General features: G+C 41.8%; 1 protein-coding gene across 3 annotated transcripts in view; it reads right to left on the bottom strand.

Annotated features, from left to right (window-relative positions):
- The window catches only part of MXD4 (MAX dimerization protein 4), a 38283-nt gene continuing 14016 nt past the window's right edge, over window positions 1-24267 (bottom strand). For all 3 annotated transcript variants that reach the window (XM_071556949.1, XM_071556950.1, XM_071556952.1), the window contains exons 4-6: window positions 6916-7030; window positions 3763-3922; window positions 1-2799 (exon numbers count right to left, since the gene is read on the bottom strand). In XM_071556949.1, coding sequence (XP_071413050.1) covers window positions 2651-2799; window positions 3763-3922; window positions 6916-7030 — 424 coding nt within the window. In that variant the 3' untranslated portion in view covers window positions 1-2650. The remainder of the gene's footprint in view (window positions 2800-3762; window positions 3923-6915; window positions 7031-24267) is intronic.

Here is a 24267-nt window from a genome sequence, read left to right as displayed (position 1 = left end):
TCAAGATTATTCGAGTAATTTTTATTGAAAATATAAGATCTACAAAGCCATGGATACCCAGCGTGGAAGAACTCATTAAGTTAGCACATTCATCTTTAAAAGGAAAATTTCAGGTTGACCTAAGGTACAATAATGTTCAATTTAAAGTCTCGTTTTTCCTTCTGTAAGTTTCAAATCTTTTTCATTAGGAGGTTCTGTGCAAGAGCTGCTTGTCATGAAAGAAAACACTTTACAATCCATGAACGTGTTCATTATATAATAAATGAACAGCAACAATATACTAGCCTCTTGTTTTTTCCTGTTAACAGTCGTGTGTTAAAGTAAACTCTTAATTTTTTTTCCATGATTTGGAAATTAGTTACATATGCACCAAAGGAGCTAGTAATTTCTGCTGCTTGTCAGCTACACACAATGAGTATATTGCTGTGTGCTTTCCCCAACAATGAGGATTTTAGTAATATGCAAGGTGTATAGAATGTAATACCAAAACCTGCATCACAGAAAAGGTTAATTGTTTTTTTTTTATTCAGCTGCCAGAGTTGATAACCTTAGGCCCCTCCCCAGAGCCAAAGTAGGGGTGGCCATCCATTAGGTTATGTAAATTAAATGTATGTTTTCCTTGTTGGCAAGTTCCAAGCAGTAAGCGAGAGTGCAAACAAGGATCTGTAAGCTGCCACAAAATGTATTCATATTTCTACTCCGTGTTGTAAGAGCCAAAGGGAGGACACGTATGTCAGATGTTGAAAGAACAACTGAACCTTTGTTTTTGATCATTATGGTCAGTCTGTCATGAGGTCTTGTATCCGAATGCTAAAAATGGCACCACACTTGGACATCCCATAGCCTTACACAGTACGTTTGTGTTTCCTTAGCCACTGAGCACTGGTCTCACAGAGACCCTGACTTTAAAAGCTAACAAAATATAGATCTGGGTGCTGAAGAATCCAGGGGAGGGCTCATACAAAGACAATTAACCCTCGCACCAAAACCTAATTGTATGATTTCACTTAAAGCCACACTGAATCAGTTGTGAGAGAGAGAAGATACGAATACACCTCTCTGCTTCATCCATAAGAAGGTGGACAACTGACCATTTGAACAGAGGGTCTTGAAACAAAGCTTAGTTGTCCTTTACACAATGAAAAGGAGAGGCATACATAAATGGTCACCAAGGCACAATATGACAAAGGTGAAGAGTCCCTGAGACTCTGGTCTGGGTCTGTACCATTCCCCTCCCTATACAAGTAAATGAGAACATTTAGGAAAATATAATACAAAATCTCTTACAGGAAATATAGACTACACTTGCTAAAATCACTTCCCTAAAAGTGTTTATAGCTTTTTTCTTTTTTTTCTTTTTCATTTTTAAAATTTTTTCTTTTTTTTTTCCTTCTTATTTTTTTAAAAGACCTTCTTTAAACAGATAATGCAAAGACTGGTCCATTTTTTTCTTACCCGGCAAGCCAAGCTCTAATGACTTCACTAAGCAGAAGTTGTATTAAAATACATCTTCATAGTATTGCTACAAGTTGGGTAAATATGTTCTGAACAGCTTGATGAGTACTAAATAAACTTTGCTGTTTTACAGCATACATTTTCATTTTTTTGCACTTTTTTAAGAATAGAAAATGCAATTATAGTGTGTGCAAAAGAAAAAAAATTAATTATCTTCTAGCTGAATACTGTAATCTTAAGCCATGCCTTCCATAAAAATGTATTGACATGTGTAAATAGAAGAAAAGAAAAAAATACAAGCAAACATTTCATTTCCTTGAAAGGAAAGATTAACTATCAAACTGGTTCACTTGAGTTCTGTATTCTTCAGAGAAAGAAATGAAAACAACAACCCATAAAACCACTGAAATGCTTCAGATGTCATCCATTCCATGGTAACAGGTTAAAACTGCCATGTTGCTTTCTACTGCTCCCATTAACATGGATAGAATGATTTGCTGCTGGTTGGATAATGAATACAAAAAGCAAAAGACAGTTGAGATCATCCCACATGAAGTCATTATTAGAGCTGGCTTTCCCCCCATTTTGAAGTACAGTAGTGACTTGTAAATAATGACCTTTTCTAAAGATCATCTGAGATTTGAAGATTTATCTGCCTGCTTTACCCAAACAACTGCTGAAAAGAATTTACTCCATGGAGCCCACTATACAGCATTCAGAATGTTTTAGGTTTGTGATGGGGTTTTTTTCCATGAAAAAATACCACAAAAAGTAGTTCTAGGTTTTTGTATCTCTGAACTGCTAACACATTGTAGATTCCATTTATTCTTCCATGTTTAAAAATCGGTTTCTGAAAAACCAAAATAACTGTCAACCTCCCTTACACCATGCTTCCAACAGTTTGAATTTAATTCTTCTTGAATGGAATGACACAATTTATTTCCTTTAATTTGCAGTATGGCTACATCAAGCTAGCTTTAAGTCACAACTGTACCTAACCACAGTTCTCTGCAGCAAACCCATGATTTACAATATCTAATATTGTGGTTACAGTGCAGAGAACCGTGGGTAAGAAACCTCCATGTCAGAGTACTGTGGTTGGGGTTTCCCGGAAGAGTGGCAGTTGACACCTCTGGAATATTCATATATAAGTGCTTCAGTCAGATGGTCCTGAGTTGAACAGGTAACTCAGGCACTATGAGAGCCTGGCATTCAGTCTGCGGGAATGTGTGTAACCTCCGTCACTCGAACCGCTTTGCAAACTGTAGTGGTCTTCAGCATCACTGGCACTTCCAATACTGTCCATTTCACCTGGAGTAAACTCCATTCCTTCAATGTCTACTTCTAAAGAAAACATAAGAAGGCACATTTTCAGAAAGGCAGTAGTTGTAGCAAGTAGTCATGGGCCAGTGACACTCAATATTCAGGTGAAACCTGAATCTTACTTCATTTTCAGTAATCAAAACAAAAAGAACTGGCACAGTAATTCCTGAGGAAAGGATCATCTTGTCCACCTGAGAATTAAAATCCCTTCTGTCCTCAACCACATAAATATACTGCATGACATCAATACCAAATGCTGTCCCAGAACTGTTCCAACCTGCATGTGACACTGATCTAGCAAAACCCCAACCCTCGAACGCCGTAATAGTGGGTCCCATTCCCAGTCACTCCAACCCATACAGGTGTCGGCTGGTGAGGACTGTGGTGTGACCATCTGTCCCCAGTAAGTGCCCTGACACTGACCACAACTCCCACGGGCCCTGAAACAGCCAGCCTGGGCAAGGGCTCAGCACAGGAAAAAATTCCTAATGGGAAAATAAGAAGTGGCTCTGACTTAAATGAGAACCAAATGCAGAGAACCCTTGGTGATCGTTACACAGAAAATGTTTTAAAATTTCACAATAAACGATGTGGAATTAATTTATTCACACAAATGAATTAAGCCCAATAAGAATTTTTTTTTTCCAAGAGAAAACATTATGCCAGCCTTACCAATAACTACACTAAAATTTCAAAACACTAAATGGTAATTGTTTAAAAAACTGGCAAAAACATATGCAGGATAAATAGCTTTAAAAATACATGCAGTATTAACAGCTTCAAAACTGATTAGGAAAAACAACATTTTTCCAAGAATGAAAAAAGTAGGAGTATTTTTTTATTCTTCGAATTGAATTATGGAACAATTTTGCCTGGGTTTTCTTGAAAGCTCAAGTTTAGTTCTAAATGACAGTTTCTTGTTTCCCGACTTCCCTTCTCCTTCCTGCTCCTGCGGCTCCCTTTGGGAAGCCCCCGTTCAATTACCTTGTTCAGAGTCAGTGGATATTGTTGATCCCATGCTGTCAGTGCGGATACGCTCCATGCCCTGCACGGATAGCTGCTCCAATCTGCGCTTGAGGTAGCGGTGTTCCCGCTGTAATTGTTCTTTAATATTTAGAGCTTTTCGGTCCTGCTCTTCCAATTTCTTAAAGGGAGAGGAACACAGTAAGCTGACAGCTTTTACCCACGTTAAAGTATAAGTACCTTGAGGTCTTCTCATAAACAGTAATTCAAAAGCAATGTAAATATTTTAATTCATTTAAAATTAAATTAAAGACTTTAGTTTTTTAGTTAGCATTCTGTATATGTCAGTACAATTTTGGCAGGCTAGGTCAGGGCTGAATTCGTTTCACAATAAGATATATGGATACAGGGGAAAAATAATAAAAGAAAAAATCCCTGAGAGACTCTCTTGCCACTAGCAGACATTCCTTGGCTAAGGCCGAATTATTGTTGCCTTGGTTGTGGGGAATATTTAAATCATCTTATCAGGCGACACTGGCATCATCTTTGATAACTCGAGTGCAGCTCAGGTTTCAGTGAGAACATAACACCTCCTTAGGTGAAATAAGAGACTTATCTATCACCATAAAGGAACCATCCTGAGCCTCTGAACACTCTCCCTCCTACCACAGGCCACGGAAAATTTCAGCATTTGAAAAGCTTAATTAACAATAAGCAGCATTAATTATATATAGTAGGAGGAATTTACTAACAATTCTCTTTATTCTTGTGGTTTTTAACCTTGAACTTCTGCAGAGCAAGTATGATAATTCTGTGATATCTCCTACAAAATCAGTGGTATTAATTAAAAATCTCTCAGCAAACACCTTGTAAAAAGATTCTTCCACATATCTACCTAAAATTTCCTCTCTGATAGAATAAAAGCAGTTACTAATTTTGCAAATAAAAAGAATACATGCTGCCTGATCGTCCAAATACATTAACAGAAATAGCATCTTTTAATATTTCAACTGAACCCTCTTCCAAACCACTGATAACCATTTTGGACTTTATAATTATGGAAAAAGGGTAATGAGTAAGATGGGATTAAAAGCATGAAGGACACACAAATCAAAACACTTCTATTACTAAAAAACTTATCTAACTGATGCAGTAAATTAGAGGTTGTAGCAGTAATAGCACTTATAAGAGCGAGCAGATTTCTCTGTGAGCTGTGTTTATATGACCACTGAGATTTAGGAGATGTGCAGGGAGTGAATCCAGCTGCTGACAACGCCTCCTGCCATCTGAATGAACCTGGGCTTGGTTTTCTGAGGAGGGTGGGTTGGGACAGTGCACAGCAAACCACAAGCAAAGCCTCTTCAGAGATTTTGCTGTTCCAATGCAAGCCTGAAATGAAAGTATTTATCTCTGAAAAAAATAACCTGACACTCTGGAACTGGGCAGTTTCCTGGCTGAATGAAATCTACATTCTTCAGCCTAGTGTTAAGCCCCCTCCCTGCAGAAATGCAGCATAGGTGGATACACAATGTTATAATAAGAAAAGGGGTTGGTACATCCATGTACAGAACAAACCAAATGTGCCCAATTGATCAGATTTCCTTTTCCTGTATTTTCCTGGCTGCAATCCCAAACTCTAACTGCTATTTTAGGAATGAACTCAGTGATTCACATCCAGGAGACTCAAAACCATCCAATCTTTCAGAGTAAGTTTCAATATATGGGGGTGAGTGTGAAAAGTTCAAAACTAATGACTGTTAGAAATGGCAGCAGGGCACAGTCATGCTCTGGCAGTGCAGCGGGGAGGGAGCTGGCCTGACAAAGGGGAGCAATTAAGTGCCAACCCAGTTAGGGCAGGTTCAGCTGAAATGTTAAAAAGAAAGTTAAACTCCAGTCTCAGTTTTCAGAAAATGAGTACTTGGTCCTGTGCACGATGGATTTGGAAAGAAGCTGTTCCTTGCTTTTTTTATCAGCAGCTGAAATGGTAACTACAGGGCTAATCTCTCACACTCGCCACTTGTAAAAACAGTTTTTCAATTTGTATGCATAAGCCCATGATAGGGGGGCAGCCCAAGACAAAAACCACATGCAGTGCCTTTCATGCATGTTAGCCTGAATTATAAACAAGAGGCCAAAATCTCAAATGGTAAAAACAGGGGTTGCCCAGCTGGAGTAAATATGCTTAGAAAAGCTGAAGAAGTAGCTCCGTAGATTTGTTCACAAGAATAGTTTTGCTTAAATTAATCTTCAGTTCTTCATATGAATTACACATATTTCTGTAACTGTAGTGAAACTTAATGCTGTACATCAGCAGGCTGTTCTCCAAAATATTCTAAGATTACTGGCAGTGTTCAACCTTTTCTGACACTTTTCTTGACCTGTTTCCCTGTAACACTGAAAAAATGCCAGATGAGTAATTATAGTCCTGGACACAGCAGCAGAAACCTGTTCTTTAACTTTTACATTTGAATACCTCTTTGTCTTATTTCTGCACATAGCCCTGCTCCCTGAAAATGATGACAGTGAACATGGGAGGGGTCTTTGCAGAGAGGAGGCCTAAGGAGTGATTCCCTTTGAATTACCTGTGCAAATGTAGAACCTGCACTGCTGCTGGATCACAGGTGAGATTTTGGGCTGTTTTTTGTTTTAAACTTGTAACAAGTGGAGCTGTAACTAATAGGACATGGCATTTAAATTTTCACTTCATTTAAATGGTTAAAAAATGCTTCAGAATCTGGTCAGCAAGATGTGGGATAGGGATAGGGCTCACTAGTAGCTATAATCCTTTTGACTCCATTAGTTTCTTTCATCATGAGTCGATCCTTTTACATTGAAAGCAATGCAACACAAAGTTACCTTGCTCAGTCCTTACAAAACAAATATGTTAATCAAATAACAGCTTTGATACATATTTTTAAAACTACAGTGTAAATCACTGATTACGCTAGTTAGTAACTAAGCAGAAATGACTGTTTTATATATTTGAGACTGATGGGAAAATTGCAAAACTCTTGATACTGCGACTGAAATCCTTGCAACTAATAAAGGCCAGCATACCCAGAAGACTGGACATATGGATATGGATTTTGTGTGAAAACTAGTTTTCTCTCTATGGGTACACATTCCGGAAGATTCTCCTTTAAAAGAAATAAAAACATGCATGAATGTTTTTACCTTGATATGCATCTTAGCTCTTTTCAACAGACTTAGAGTGGTGTGCCTGGTGCTGTCCGGCCCGAGGGGCACAAGCTGTTTGAGCTGTTCCAAATATAGCCGCAGTTTAGCCCGCCTGCAATTATTAAAAATGAACAGGGTTGTAGTAGAGTTGCACCCGAACAGCATATCCTATATGCAAACACCATCTGTTTGCAGGATCTCTGTGCAGAACTCGAGTCAACGGTGGCTTCCTTTCCCCTCCCTTTGGCAAAGTTTCAGACCGAAAGGTCACTTGAAATGCAGTAATGCTGCTGGCACACTCAGACTCGAGCCTCATACCTGTATTTCAAAGCGGTTTGCTCAGCCTGGTCAGTCCCATCTTAACGAAGGGGGAAGTATGCTCAGAGATCTGAGAATTCCAGGCAAGGCTGTACATTCAGCCTATGGATGGGTAGGGAATTTAAACTGGGATTTTGCTCCAACGCAGAGATTTCTGCAGGCAGAGACAGAGTTGTGGGCAGCCCATTCCTACCCCTTCCTACTGTGATACGATTCCCTCTCTCCCTATCCCTGCCTGCTGCGAGAGGACACACTTCTGCTAGGCAAGGCAAGGGCACCCACACAGCTCTGCACAGCTCAGAGCTGTTTCCAGCCATGGTTTATCAATATATTCTAACAGGGAGGTCCTGATGCCTTCTTCTCCTCCCTTCTACTGACCCACAGTCCCCCGAGAAGGAGATATTCTTCCTCTCATTGTATATCATTTATTATAAACACACAAGAAAAAACACTTCCAGCCATATTCCTCAACAACTGGGTCCTGCTTCCTCTGTTACTCCTTTGCAAGTATCACTACTGGCTCTCAAGAATCTCTCCTGTACTAATGATATTAATCTATCAGTAAAAAGAGGATTAACAAAGTACTATTTCTACAAATATCTGTTTTCCAAACTGTCTCTCTTTGCAAAAGAAGTTGGCAATTACAACAGTCCATGACACAGTTGCTTCAACCATCCAAAACAAGGCAGTGGTGAACCAAAGAACCACCTGTGAGTGTTTCTACAGTCATATCTGAAAGAAAATCTCTCCTGGTTTTAATTCACCATTCTTGAACAGGAATCCACACAGTTCTGCAATGAGATAGGAATGGATGCAGCAGCACTTCCAGGAGCAACATGGCTACTGTTTTCCTTTCTCCCAGCCAGTTACAGGCTGAACAAAGCGATGACCTGGAGCCGACATCCCTCACACAGCCATAAGAATAACTGAAGCAGATCACAAGGGTGAGATGAATAATCATCTTTTTCAAATCTGCTCAATGCTGCATGAAGGAAACAAACATTGCAGGGAACTCAACGCTTCTGGTCGAGAATGAACTTTCTTTTGAACAATCAGTTCAGAACTCCAACCCAGCATCAGTGTTTGAAATGCAGCTGAAGAGGATTTAATATGCACCAAATAACAAAATACATGTTTGTAATTCGAATGATTAGTTTAATGTGAAAACAACCTAAGAATTAATGGGGAAAAGCCCAAAGCAAAATAAAATCAAATAAATACAGAATAGTAATGACTACACACTCACACATCTAGTTTTGGTTGCCTACAAATCAGCAATGTAGGTAAGAAAGATAAGAGCGTTTCCATAAAATGGTTAATTCTTTCTTCAAGCCACACTTTGGGGAAAAAGGAATATTGGTGAAAATGGGATTTACAGGAGAAAACTAATGACAGACTTTTTGTTTAGGCCTAGGGTTTATTTTTAAATACAAGGCTCTAAACTTATCCATCAAAATCCTTTTATTTAAACATCAACAAAGACTGGGCTAAGTATTCACAAAAATAGCCCCATCAGATCCCCTGAGGCTGCTACCTTAAATTGAGATACTGATCTTTAAAACAGTGAAATACCAAATTAGGGACTACTGGTATTTACACAGAAAATCGTAATCAGGTAAATTTTTTATTTCTGTGCCTGTAATCTCTAACAACTACCCAGATGGGTTTGCATTTTAAATAAAAAAGTTATTTCAGAGACTAAATTTGAAAAAAACTTTTTGTTTTCTAAGTGGCCTCTAAACAGACATGCAATTGTCTGCGTCACTCAGCACAGCTTGGATGCAACTGTATTTAGACAGCTGACAAGAAAGTGGGGACTGAAGATGAAGGAGTATATAGCAAGGAACAGGACAAAATAGTATCCAAGTGGTACACAGAGAGTTAAATGCATTGAAATGGAATGATCAATATACTTGGAGCAATTAAAACCTGATAAGGAATATATGGAATTGTTGATCTGAGATCTACTTCGTATTAAGCCAGGAAACGTTAATGAAACCGGACTATGCACTCAACTTATCTGTCTCACTGCTATTTGAGGAAAGTCTGCTTAAGATAGGGAGAAAGTAAGGCTTAGTGCACTTCCTTACCATCAGCTGGAGAGTTAACAGAAATATTGCCAGGATTCAGGGACATGGCCTCTTTAAAGCACTAACTCTGCTATGTTGCTTGCCAGCCTGGTAAAGCAGGATTTCACAGAGGTGCCATGAAGAACACTGGACTGAGGTTAAGAAGAGTATTTTAACTGACCAATGAGAAGAATTAAAAAGAGCTAAATATTAACAAAAATGCTTTAGGCATTCTCAGTATTAATGTAGTAAACACACCTGCAGAAAGATCTGCTCTAATTTCACTTTTTTTTTTTTTAAGCAACTTCTTCTTTCTTCTAATTACTCAGCATCTAGGAATCTGTCAAAGATTTTAAAGCATAAGCTTTATATAGATCTTTACATAAATGCAGGCATGTTTATGTCACTAGTTCATACATTATAATCGATGGCATGGATTGTGAATGCATGAAAAGAAAAACAGCCCCACAGTTCCTGTGGTACTGCAGTAAATATCCCCATGTTTTTCATTTTGCACATCTTAGAAAAAAACTGTAATAAGAATGTAAGAAAACATTTCAGGCATGTTATGTTAACAGATCACACCAGCAGGAACAAGGGACTCAAACTTCACAGCAGATAAGTTGTCTCGTACAGACTCTGCCAGCACTAATTTCTCTCTTCTTCTGCAGGGACCTGACAGCTTTTGCTTTTCCTCGGCTGCCTGTGACCACCGGAGGAGGGAAAGGCACTCACAGAGGTAATCACAGCCGGTGCTGCTTTGTGTTTTGCAGCTCACACCTGAAATTCCACCTAAAAATATGCTCAAAAAAGCAGCCTGGTCTCAAGAGCAACGGGGGTAACAGCATCTGTGCATGAAGTGTTGAAGGTCAGTAATTATACTCTGCTCCCGCTTTGGACCCCAACTGCTACACCTTCGGCCACACCGAGCGTGGTGTCAGGCAGGACAGCAGTGCCTGCAGAAGTGGGCACTGTCCTCACCTCATCACTGATACTGAATTCATCAGGGAAGGTAGGGATCTTAAAAAATGCCATCCCAAATCCAAATCCTCAAGCCTGCAGCTCTCCATTTTGGGTATAGCCCCACATAATGAGAGGTGTGTGGGTGCCCTGTCTCTGATTTACCACACTGTCTTTTGTGCCAGATGATAAAGGGGTTTCAGATGTTCAAGACTTCAGGGTTTCTCCATAGGCAACCTCACAACACGGTCCAATCAGTCTGCATTACAGCTCTTTTAATGCTTAATAAGCTCTCAGATTGTTCCAGTCGAGGGATAAAGCAGCAAAACAGTGTTGTTAAGAATGTCCCTGTAGGACGAGGACATCCACCCCAGGTTAATTTGTAGACCACTCACTGACTCTAGTCCTTGGAGACTTCACTTTCCTCCAGCATTTGGCTATGGAAAAGCATGTTCACCACTTCTCAAAAAAAACATTGCCCCTAACCAATTCCAGAATTGTGTTAAATGAGTCTGTTAAAAAATGGTCGAGAAGCTTTGCCACACATATGAGATCCCAGAAGCAAATCCATTTGAATGCATCAAGAAATGGAATACCAAGATGCAAAGAAAAAAAAAAGAAACAAAAAATCAATTGTTCACCCTGGATAGTCTTCATTCCAAGGAAACTGCAACAACTCCAAGAAATTCCTACAACTATTTGATAGGCAGTTGCAATGGGAACAAAATGCTTCTCTGTAGGGCCAAATAATAGAAGAGGCAATGACTGTGAATTGGGAGGTTCAGGATGGACATTGGGAAATCAATTTTATATTAGGGCAGCAGTGCACAACTAGAATAGGTTGCCCAGAAAGGCTGTAGAAGGTAGTCCTAAAGATTTACCCAGACAGAGCCATAAACATTCACAGACATATGTTCGTGTCTATGAACATGTAAATCAAAGATTGCCTGTAATGCTGCAGCATTTGACTCATAGGATTGTAGAGCAGAACACTCACAACTGTGTGACCTGAACCTGCACCACAGATTAATACAGTGCTGGTAGGTTTGTGAAGGGACCTGATCCACTGTAGCCTTTCCAGAGGGGCTCCCCAGAGCTTTTTCAGGCCCAACACTGCAGACAGAAATGCCTGCAGCCAGTCAGACAGCAGACAGGTGTTCAAGCTGCAAGTCCAGAGTTTGTTGACAGCAGCAAAGGTGCATTTCCTAAACCTTTCTAGTAAAAATCTACAGACTTTATTTGGAGGCCACTGAGCTGCACAAAGGCAGCTGGAAAGGCAAAGTGCACATCCCAAACAAGCTGCTCAGTGCTCAGCATGGCATGGCTCAGCCAGGCCATGGGGACATTAAATGGCCACAGACACTCACGATACGGGGTAACGGCGTTGAGTTCATGTGAGATGTGTGTGCCTGTCCATCCTGCCACCCCAGCTGGGCAGCCCATAAAGACAAGTTTCTGACAGCCTTCCCCATGTTTATGGTAGGAAGCACGGGGTGGGCATTTCCTAGAAGCAGCATCTGAGGACCTAAACAACAGTTCCCACTGTTGGCATCATGCTCCTGACTGCCAGAGGTCACTTGCTGGAAGTGTCAGAAGGGCCATGCTCATTTGTTCCTGAACATTGTGGGCAAGAACATAAAACTCACTACAGAGAAGGAAAATTCATGACAAGTATTCAACTTGCACATCCTCCAGGTCCCACAGTCTCCTGAAATTAGAAGAATGACTCTCTCACATATATCCATCCTCTGTTGACCCAAAGCTGGTTGTAGAAGGGAAGAAGTAGCTCTACCAGCAGTTTGTCATCCCATGGGAAGCCCCAGAATAATTCCCTCTGGTCCACACCCACTCCCTCCTACTAGCAGGTTGCCCAGTCAAGACATGGAGCTGTCCTGGTCATACTGAGAGGCATCTTAGACCTGCAGCATCTCCAGCTGATGGACAGCAGGGATCTGAAAGGCTAGGAAATGGACAAAAGGCCACTAAATGTCTGTATTCCCACACTGCCTGCTCTAAATTTCCCTTCCTGCTGGAGCAGCAGAACTTGGTTGGGTTAGACATGGTGGTGTTGTTGCTTCAACACCCACAGCCCAAGATACCTCTCCCCACAGTGCACCACCAGAGCACGCATGGGCATGGAACAATTGTGGCCTCACAAGAAGGCCCTGTCTGTGCTTCCTGCAGGGTGCCTTAATGCTAAAAACACTTGTGTGGCTGAACATGTCTGTGTTTCAGATGTCCCAAATTTAGTCTACTAAACTAACTCTGTGTATGGGAGGTTGACATAGTCTCGAATCAACTACTAAATATACTTGTTTGGTGATGTTCTGAAAAGCAAAGGACACTTGCAGATCAAACACTCAAATGACACTGAAAATGCAGTCACTACAAGCTGCGCTAGTGAGACAACAGACACATCTGAAATAGATGCGAAAATTAAAAATTCGTCATTTCTGTACTTTAACTGTTCCGGTCCAAAAACCAGACAAAATCAGACCCTATTATAACAAGGCAAATTCAGTACAAATTTAATACAAACAAACCTCCCACTTCGAATAATAGAAACATATTTGAAAAGAATCTAGAAGAAGGCAATACAAACTAGACAGTTACTGAAGCATTTCTGATTCCTTTTCTCATGCTTCACATTTTTTTCCACATTCAAACCTATCCTGGTGCTGTGCAATGAAGTTAATACACAAAGGTTTAAATATAGAGCAGTTACTAAATTTTTCATTGTTGCATAATGACTATGTAATCTGGCTTAATGGCGTACATACGATAAAGCCAGAGAAGAGTCTCTGCACCAAAAATTCACTTCTGGATTCAAATGTTCTCCAGGCACATTGTGAAACGAAATGGCCTGGCCTGAGCCCACAACTCTGGGTGGTGGTGGTGAACTAATGGTTTTGTTTTCTCCTTAAAGAAAGGGATCATGTCTCCCTACCAGACATGAAATTCAACATGAAATAAAGAAGTGAACTAATTGTAAGATGCTCCTGTTTTTACAGGAAGACTCTTCACAGATTTATTTATGAAATGCAAATACCTGCGTACAGGGAGCACTCAAGTTTTAGACAGAATCAGCAAACAGCTCAGGATCCTTTGTGACATGCACTGGTCAGGATGAACACAGACAGAATCATCACTCATAAATTCATCATTACTGCAAAGTAAAAATTTCCCCATTGTGACTTCAGGTTCACCTGCCACCAGGGTAAAATGAGGGCGAGGAACCCCACCTGTTTTCTGACTCCAGCTTCAACCCTTTCTAACTGGAGCTTGACACAATAAAGCAACATCTCTGAAGGGCTGCAGCTCTTTTTATTCTGTGCACAGTCACACTCTATAGTGATGATGGAATTTTCCTGCAAACCTATAATGATACTGAAAATTAAATGTGTTTGTATTATTTTGTATAGTCCTGGATATCGTGGCCACACATATAATGTACACAATCATGTAATTATATACCCAACTCTGCTTAGTAGAAGCTGGTACTCAAATATACTTGCCTTGCTCCTCTTTAAGGTAACACTTCAATAAAGTGTCAGGAATTACATATTTACAGCTCTACAAGACTTTTTATAAGCCACCAAAGACAATTCTGTACTAATTAAAACACATTTGTATACACAGTCATTTAAAGAGATTATATATAAACTTCCATCTTAAGAAATCACAGACATTCAATCAGATAAAAATGGTTCTAAAGAAACCTATTTATTAATGGTCCAGACAGCACTTAGCATATTTCAGAAAAATATTAAATAGAGTTGAAGATAACAACCCTCCATTGCAATATAAAATCCTGTCTCTTCCAGATTTATTTCAGTCAGAAACACTCTCAATGCTTTCTCCTCTACAAAGGGTACCTCAAATACGTCTTTTTTTTCCAAAGGATGCTCCAGCTTACACTTGAGCTGCACAATGTATTTCAACTGCACAACAAATTTGCTTCAGTGAAAAGGAAAGAAACCCTCTTAGTATTAAAGCACTGTACCATAGCAAGGCACCGAGTGTGCCAATTGCTATGAGATGTGTGAAAAGCTTGCTCACAGCTGAGTGCCTTAAGAGTCAAACCCAGAAAATTCAGTTGCAGTCTTAACAGCAAACCTCTTGGCTTTTTATTATCCCAGGAAAGATAATCCAAACACCAGTGTTCTGCAATAGATGTCTTTTTTATTTTTCATATTAAGAACAAAACCCTGAAGTTTATGCTGCTGTTGAAGATTCATCAAAGGTTTGTTCCACATGGCATTTTTTGCCTGTATCTAACACTTCACAGAGGCCTTTGCAACTAAATTCAGCAGCAAAGCCCGAGAGGGCACCGTGGAAACTAACAAGCAGAAAGAGCTGCAAGTGCCTAATTGCAGTGATTGTCAGTGAATTAAATGCAACAGTCCTACAATCAGTGCAACCGCCTGCTTTATTTACTGTGGCATTAACCAGGAGCTTCCTCCTCCATATGCATTTTCAGTGCAATGAATACTGGTGTGCATTTGTTTTGCTAAATTGAAACCAGCCAGATCAGTTTAGCAGCCAGGTGGTCTTGGGTACCTCGGGAGTATCCAAACTCAGGACAACAACTGCCTATGATGGCAATGGCTGCAAGTGTCTCCCACCATCACAGGCTTTCAGAGTCAGTGCTGCTATGGACTTATCTGCAAGTTTTCATGGGAATACTGCTTAGAAACGTCTGGTGCTGTTCCTAAAGCTAAGGAAGACAGAAAAAACCCACTCTGCTGCCTGTTACACAGCTTATGATTTCCACATTTTGTGCATTTTATTGCTCTGAGAAATATTTCAGTTCTCTTTTACACTATATATAAATGCACAGTACAGCACTCACAGTGCATTTTATTTACTTTCACTTAGTGCCACTTCAGCCCACTTGCTGAGCCCAGACTCCACACTTGACTTTTGCCTTTTCACCTTCCAAAAGATGCCACTTATTCTAGAACATATGCATGGAGCCAGAATTTATTCCTACATCTTTCAGTAATTTCAGTAAATATAAGTGAAGGGAAGGATCTGCAGTGCCACAAATGTGTGCATTTTGGGCCAGCACAGCCTCTTAGCAACAGTGCACAGAACGCTACCTGGAATGCAAGCTGGGGACAGGGAAAGAGTGGCTGGTCTGCGAGAGGGAAGCTGCTGATTCCCAAGAGAGGGAATGTCTCACAGACCTTGCTGCCCATGTTGCACTCTTCGTTTCTCCCTCTTTTCCCCATCTCTCAGTAGCTGCTTGCTGAATGCAGTGACAATTGCCTGTTCTAAATTACAAGTACTGGGCTACATCAACATTTTCTTCCCCTCTCAGCCTTTGATGCACTTTATGCTCTGGTCCCCACTGGAAGGTGAGCTGGGGTGGCCTGTGTCCTGCCATAAGGCAGGGACAGCAGCAAAGGTGGGGAAATGACAGCAACTCCTGAGGTTTGCTTTGGGCTGGAATAACCCTGTAAAGCAATGTGGACAACACCAGCGTGACAGACCTGACCAGAGCCTCAGCAGCTGGTGCTGGGCCAGACTGCCCAGTGCTGTCCCTTCAGGAGTGTACTGACAGCAGAAGTAGACAGACTGATGAGGGTCCCAGAGCCACATCTGACTCCGGCCAGAAGAAATAAAAGCCCTGTTAGTGCCTCTTGCTGTATTGCTCCTCAGCCTTCTCGCACTTGAGGTCTCCTGCTGCTGCAGAGCGAGCACGAGCTGTCACAGACAGGTGAGGTGTGACAGAGAGGTGCACACTCACCCACAGACCTGAACTGCCCCAGACCAACCCAGCAACACAGGAGGCACTCAGAGGAGGACTTGGGCAAGGCAGGACACAGGCAGGACCATGTCAACAAGGACCCCGGGGCAGGTGGAACACCAGAAGCTCTGACTGGTATCTGTTTTACCTGCTGGGGAACCACAGCCTCAGGCTCTGCAGTAGAAAGAGCTGCAGGACTGACATCTGACCACTCATCTCCTCGGTTTTTTTCCAGACTCCTCCCTGCAGCCAGGCTTGTCCTCATAGCTTTCCCCAGGCTCCAGCTGTCCCACTGCCTTCTGCTGCTCTTATTTGAAGAGCAGTCATGAAGGGTTTAACAGCCCTTCATTGTCTTGGGTCTTGGTGATAACTAACAGCAACACACAGAAATTTGAGATGTGTTTCACGGGAAATGTCAACAGGCATTTAAAAGCTATACAGGGACTCCCAAAAGCATCGCAAGCAAAAGTAATGGCAGCTGGACATCGTTTGTCTTTCCTGGATGGCGACCATCACAAATTTACATGTATGAGATTCTACATCCTTCAACAAAATCTCTGACCTTGCAAGACTCTGAGGCAACAGAAATCAAACATTATGGAAACAGTTGAAAGCCACTGCAGTATGTTTCTCCCTTGTATGGATTTCTCTTCTTCTGCAAAATAAAAAAAGGACATCCAGCCTATATTTTAGCATTTCAACTTTTAGGTTGTGCTCATCTACAGAGAACACTTTTCTGTATTTTAAAACCTTCAAAGTCAATGTCAGGCAAATATGAACAATACTTAGAGCTACAGAAGAGGAATTTCTTTTTCAGGTGTCTTCTATTTTTGGCTCTGTTATCTAATGATTGTCTTTAACATTTACCTCTCCAGTGCTTTTAAGCAACAGTGAGGTAGGTGTCACCCAGTACCATGAGCTCAGAGTCACACAGTACCTGCCTAATCCAAGCAAATGAACAACAGTGCCTTGTGGGGAAATACAGGGGTGATGGAAATACCTTTGTACACACTGAAAACAGAATCCACAAAAAACTCATCAGCCAGGCTTTTAATAAACTAATTTAATACTTCATTCAGCCAGCCTTCCACCCATTTGTTTTGCACATTAAAAAGCACACACTGCAATTCAGTAGTCCTCCTAAATTAGACCTCTCAAACCCATCTGTCTTACTGGCACTCAAGTTTCTTAGATTACACTGCAGGGAGACTCAAGTTGTCTGCTACCTCAGAATAGTGTCAGACCCAATTAGATAAGGAAAGTGCCATCACAAGATCATGCCACTACAGGATCAAGCAGTTTTAATTCCCACTTGAAGTTACATGGAAGCACACACGTACTTACACATGCTGCCCACAGAAACCCCAAGAGTGGATTAGGATTGTGACCACTTACGTGACAGCAGCAACGCTCTGGCCCTCGCTGGCAGTGAACACCACAAAGCAATTTCCCACAGCACACCAAACCCATGCTGTGGGTCTGCAGCTCTGCAACAGGTGTGTTTGTGTTTGCCACCTTTCACAGTACTCTTGTAAGGAATTTGTGGAGGACTGCAGAGTGTGGGCCAAAGAGAACTGCATTTATTTAAACAAGGAAAAGCTGCATAGCAACAACAACTTTGCACTGGGTTTACACACAGGGGAGAACAGGATGATAATGATAATTTTGCCATTCACCAACAGGTGGTTGAAGAGGATGCAGTCTGTCTCACCCAGAAGTGGCTCCTGGGAGTGCATATGTCCCTCTCACGTCTTGAGCTTAAGGCACAAGGTGCAGAGTGGCTCTGTGCACACGAGCTACATGTTTCAGCGACTGACAACACCCCAGAGCAAGTCACTGCTTACAAATCAGCTCATGGTTTGAAACCGGCTTTAATTATCAGAACTGTTTCCCCACATCAAAATGCTAAGCAAGAACATCGTGTCTCAGGACAGCTGCCAACAGGAAGGATCTTAAAAAAAAAAGGAGGGAGGGGAGACTACAATGCTTAAACAAGCCTAAAGAAGTTGGGCTGCAGCACAGCACTAAGCCAAGAGAGCACAGTGCTGGGCCTAGTGAGCTTTTCTGCCTAATTTTAAACCTCCCTATAGACCTAGTTATTTTATACGTATGTCAAATGAGGAGGGAAATGTGTTCAAGATTTTTTTTTTACACCACTGTATGATGCCAAATTAAAGGAGAGGCAAGTCAAGTTGAATTATTTTAGCTAAATTAGAAACATGCACTGCTGACACACATGGAGCACCACAAGGACTTGGGATTGCAAACAGCCAGAATTCAGCAACCTTTTCCTGCATCAGGTTAAATGAGTATGGAGCATTAACATCTGCAATACTGGATAGCTGTGACTGTGGTTTTACTGTCTATTGTACCTCCATATCCAAATTCCAAGTCAATACCCAGCATTCAATTTAACTAGCCTGACAAATGCTGTAGGGACTCCATGTTCCCACATGCACGAGGCACCAAAGAAACAACTGCTATTAACACCAGTTTGAAAACCTGATCGAAGTTAAGACAACTCTGTCTCTGGTTCAGCACCTAAACAATCACTTTCTCATTCTCAGAGGTAGGAAGTTTTAAGCTCTAAGCAGGAAACTATCAGAAAGAGATAGTCAGTGCTATGTGTTACTTCCATTTTTGTTTTTGCTATTACTTCCTCAGCACATGCACCCACCAAAGCTTCATGGCCATCTTAGAGGGAGCAGCCAATGATGCAGCTCGAGCAGGCACAAATGAAGTTTATTGGCTTTTGGGGGGAAGCAGGTGGTGGGTGCTGCTCTCTTTTACAGATGTAGGTACTTGAGTGTGCTACAAGACAGCTGACATGCCCTAGGACTACAGCAGGGTGCCTGTTCCAGCCAACTGAAGGCTGGTTCAGACCCCAAGTGAGAACACCAAAGGAAGAGAAGAAAAGAAATTACTCTGAAGTAATTAATAATACATGTCCCCAAATGTCTTGCTGTATGTCTCCAACTCCCTTATTGAAACCATGTAATTAGAGGTGAATAGAAGACAGTGAGGTGTATATATAAACAAATTTAGGGGAAGGATTAAATGACCTGACTGTATTAAAGATGGTCTCCTCCAACGCTGCAATGGGTATTCTTACTTTCAAATGAATTAAAAGCTGAGCAGCACTTATTTCCCCCGACAAACAGGGACAAAATATGGCATCACAGGACAGTGGTCACTTGCAGGTATCTGACAGTTGTGCCCTAATGTTTAGATACAGCTTGCCACAACACATACTGCCTTGTTTATAATTTAATTTCCATTCTATTTCCCTTTCCATTGAACAGTACAAAGCTGGTTGTCTCTGAGCCAGACAGGGTTGAGTCAAGCAGAATCTGAAAATAATGCATTTGGGGGTGATAAAGTATGGAATAGCTTTTCAAAACTCTTCTCCCTTTCCTCCTTCATCTTCTTTCTCACAAAACTCGTCACAGATTTATTCAATGCAGTGTCCTGAAATTATGTAGCAATGGAAGGAAGAGCCGGAAGTTTGGACCCACTTGCCATATGAGTATGTAAAGTCAGGCAGTGGGAACCAAGACACCCAACAGTCTATTTTCAAACACCTCTTAGCACCTATACCCAATAACTGCTTCTAGCCAAACACACACAACAAGCTCCCAAATTTCCCTAGCAGAAATTACTTGCTCCACCCATGCTATTCATTGCAGCAGTCAACACAACAGCTCCTACCAATCGGGATTAAGTCAGCTTTCTTGGGGGAATTACAGGGTTTGCAACCTTTATGTTTTGTAAATACCAGCTAATGTGCTATGTAAGACACAAGAGTGTCTGTGCAGCCAATATTTGCAAACACTGATGGTATTCCTAACTTCAATAGGAGCTGCAGAGTGCTGGCAGCAATTACATGCCAGGCAGTCCCCTTGTTTAGCACCTTGTATCTTCACTTAGTGACCTAAATTGAACCATCAAGGAAAGAAAAGCAGATAAATTTGTCAGGCATTAATCCCAAGGTGGCATCTGGGAGAAGAGGACTCACCACTAGTTCTCCAGCCTTTTAGAGATGTTTTACCATGGTCAGAAGTAGTCTTTGTCACCCAAATCTTCTGCTTTCTTGCTATAAGGTAGAATCTAACATAGCCTTTCTTAAAGCAGGCATGTAGCCTGTAACTAGAGTTATTAGTTTTTCAAGTTACAAGCACTGCAACACAACCTCATGTACATATATCCAAGCCCACACCTCTTCTGTGTCAGCTGTGCCAATCTCCACACACTATACAATTAGTTACACTGATTTATATAGAAAAAACATGCCTAACATAAACCAGAATTAAACAATATTAGCCACTGTGACAAGTCCTGCCACCCTGCTCTAGTCTAGCAGGGTGTGTACACAGATCAGCATATGTATTTCCATCTCAAAACACAGTACTCTATGAAGTCCCAAAACAACTCTCTCCTTCCAAAAATAGGGAGAGGTGGATAGAAAGAGTGTCATCCATTCTTGCAGATTGCACAGTTCTTTAGGACACAAGGAGTCAATTTTAACTGGATACCACGCATGGAAGTGTGTGTGTGTGTGTGTGTGTGTGGGGGGCAGTTGGCTTTGGTTTGTTTTTCAAAGAAAGACCCACATTAAGCTTCTGTGAAGGAACAGCATTATGCTTTTTCACATTTATAACCTCCTGGCTAAATGTTCATGCTCAGTGCAGCTTCTGGAACCTTGACTGCATCCTCTGCAGCTGCCCGGATGTGATGCAGGGTTCAGGCTGCAGGCACAGCTCCTCCTGAAATCCCCTGGGTGTGAGGCAGAGTCAGGTCCACAGCCTGCCACATGTTAAACCACTGTGTGTACCAAGGGGAAAAACACAGATTAAAACCTACTTGACCTGCAAAGGAATTCTGTGCAGTAAATCCAAGCAGAAGTGTCTGCTGACAGAGACCACGAGAGGAAAGGGGCATGAACTGCAACAGGGAAGTACACATCGTTCCCTCCAGAAAGAGACATTTTGAATTTGGGACCAGGCCATGGCATATCCAATACTCAAACAGTGTAGGCACTCCCAGGAAAGGACTTCTAAAAATAGAGCTAGAGATGCCAATACAGCATGGAGGCAGGGAAAGGAAGAGACAGGACAAGCAACCCACTGAATAGAGCCACCTCCTCCAGCTCAGGTCGATCCCTTTTTGCATACTCCAACCAGGGACACTGGGACATCAGTGCTCATGGCAAACTTGGAAGAAAGTAATCCAGCCTCCTGCAGATTTGGTGTGAATCCTGAGTGAAGAGCCAAGCTCTGCTGAAAGAGCCAAAGCTGCACTGCTGGCTTGCAGGTGCATTTGCCACTTCTTCAAACTACAGCAGGTACTACTTCCATATACCCAGTTTTGGTCCATGGGCTTCCACACTTGACTGGTTGGGATTCAGCCAAGGATTCCCATCAGATTACGTAAAACCTGTTTCAGAGGCCAACTTCTTAAAGCCCATTAGCTGCCTAAAAACCTTTACAAAAAAATCGAGTTCCAGCTCACTTGCCCAAATGTAGCTAAGCAAGCTTAGAAGAAAATATCTAATTCAACAAATTTTTTTCTTCTCCAATCAAGAGAGCAGTCACCACGAGACCTTTCTTCCCTTACTTGAAAGGAATCAGCACCTAACTGTTGTCTGTACAGTCCTGAAAGCAGCTGGAATTCTGGCCCACCTACCTCCCCTTTGTACAAGACCAGCCCACTCTCTCTACCATGGTGGATAAGAACAGGCCAGGTCAATTAGCAGATGCTGAAAACATAAACTACCTTTCACATAATCCATTAGAGGCTGACACACAATGGACTTATGTTTGGAGAGAGCAATGAACAAATTCAAGTGGAAAAAAACGCAGGCACTTGGTTTCTCGCCCATCTGCTCTCTGCTGGCAGCTCGGCTGGCCAGGAAGCACACACGGCTTTCTGGAGCCCAGACCCAGGGCTGCTCTCCGGCTCCACAGTTCAAAGTCGACTTCATCAGGAAAAAGGACGTTACAGTTGAGTCAAGGATGTATTTTAGTCCCATCTTTCATTGCCAAATAGAAGCTTTGTCCAAAGCATGAGGATGTGCACATCTCTGACACCTGGAATATAACTTCCTGAGCAGATTAACTTCCAAGTTTCACCTGCTTAATATACCCCTCCTTTCCAAACCAGCAGCCTAGGTGGGAAGATACTGTTGTTGGGAGTGCATAATCAGGTGAGCTGCTATGTGCACTGCAAAGACAGCAGTTCAGTGCATGAGTATTTATAGTAGCTGTTGCAGTGCAATTTACAGGCAAGCCACAGGTCCAGACGCTGCTGACTCTTTAGAAGCAGGGAAATGGGGAGGAAATGCATCCTTTTAAACCTTTCCATTTCTTTAATTTCATAGATCTGTCAGACTCAGAAACATGGGACATTTCAGTAAAAGCACAGAATTTAATCTTAAGTTCAGTGGGTCCAGATCTTTATGGACTTTGCTAAACAACCTCCACAAAAAAAAAAAAATACAGAAACTAAAGACACAAATGCCTGAGATTAAATTACAGGTAAAAAGGGGTTAAAGTGAGATTTGGGCTTGTACTGGCTGAGGCAACACCATTCTCCTGCCCACTACAGCTGGCACCCTCAGAGAAGCAGCCATAGCTCAGCAGGAGGAGCAGATGCCCAAACCACAGTGAGCGTGAGCTCACAAAAGGCAAGTCACACTCCTAAGACATTACCTTGCTTAAGTAGTGCAAAGGCATGTTTACTGCAATTCACTGGAATTGTAATAAACCACTTCACACTAACCAGATGGTATAAAAAAATTTCTTTACTTGATGAGGAAACCAGAAGAAACAGATCTAGCAGGGAGTTAAGTTCAGTTAGTAAGATGATGTGGTTCCCACCAGCAATGCAGCAGCCACATTATGTGGATGTTTATGTGTAATCTGTACACATCCTAGAAATGGCAGCAGTTTCTATAGGCCCATTATAATAATGAGATCTGCCCCAGGTCAGTAAGACCCATCAAGCACAGCACTCCCCAGGCAACAGCAGCCAGAACTGGATGCTTAGGAGAAACACTAAGCTGACAAAGAAGTGAACTGTAACTGCTCTGTACTGTAAAATAACACTGTCACTGAAAGAAGCCATCCCACCCTCTCCCTGTGCTGGCATCAGGGTGTGCCTGTGACAGTGAGCTGGCTCAGGAAGGTGACCTGGCCAAAGAAGCTGCTCCCCTCCTGCTGTGCTGGCAGGAAGCAGGACCCAGCAGGACCTGCGTGTGACCAGGCTGGGTTAAACTCCCGATGGAAGCACAGCAGTGAGGCACGTACTGTGTGACCCTTCCCTGGGAGGACTTTGCCTCCAGCACCAGTTTCGGGGTTTCCTCAGTTAGTGGTGGCACCACAGCCATTCAACGTGATGGATCAATGCAGTTATCTCTTTATGCTGCATAACAGTACTAGCCACAATGGTAATTTGTGATTTTGCAAAGGCAGCCCATAATAAAAATAAACATTAAGCATTGTTTTGGTATGCTATTATTTCAATGACCTTTCCTTTCTGTTTCAAAACTTCCAGGTTTATCAGCAACTGGCAATTACATGCTTTTCATTAACCCTGCAGTTTACTAACATGAAGAACCACAGAGAGAATTTAAAGACAATCATCTGTGTATTCTCTCAGCTTATATAAACTTTAAACTTGGAAGTAACTCTGGTGAGTGAAATTCAGTGTAGCTGTGCTCCTGTATCTGGACCTCCTTCATGAGAAAATTACCTATTAGAACTTAATTTCAGAGGCACCTGCTCTACTTACTGTATCAGCCAATGCTGTCCATCGCAATGCTCTCATCAAAGTATACACTGCTTATCAAAACCTATATATTTATGTACAGATATCCACTTCATACATGTGATAATGTAATATAAAAAACCTTTTTCTGGCAAGATGCTACATTTAAGCACTACACACAGCACTACCCAAACCTCAGGGCACCATTACCTTCTCTGCACATGGGAACACTTTTGGTCTCCCCCAATCAGCTCTCTAAGCAATGCATGCAGCATTAGGCTTCTTCAGAAAAACAGAAAGGATTTTTCTTGCCTTCTGTAAGGTTTTGCAAATCACAATGTCTCATGTATTCCCTATTCCTGGCCTTGCACTTCTAAAAATTCAGGGCAGTCTCACTCAAGTGATCCAGGCCACTTCCACAGCAATCTCAGCTTCCCACATTACAAATTAGTGAGCCCTGAACCAGAGGGAACTGCTCTCTGTCCC

This window comes from Pithys albifrons, chromosome 5 (assembly GCF_047495875.1).
Source record: "Pithys albifrons albifrons isolate INPA30051 chromosome 5, PitAlb_v1, whole genome shotgun sequence".
Classification (NCBI taxonomy): Eukaryota; Metazoa; Chordata; class Aves; order Passeriformes; family Thamnophilidae; genus Pithys; species Pithys albifrons.
The sequence above is the reverse complement of the archived record's forward strand: the minus strand, read 5'-3'. Positions and strand labels throughout refer to the sequence as shown.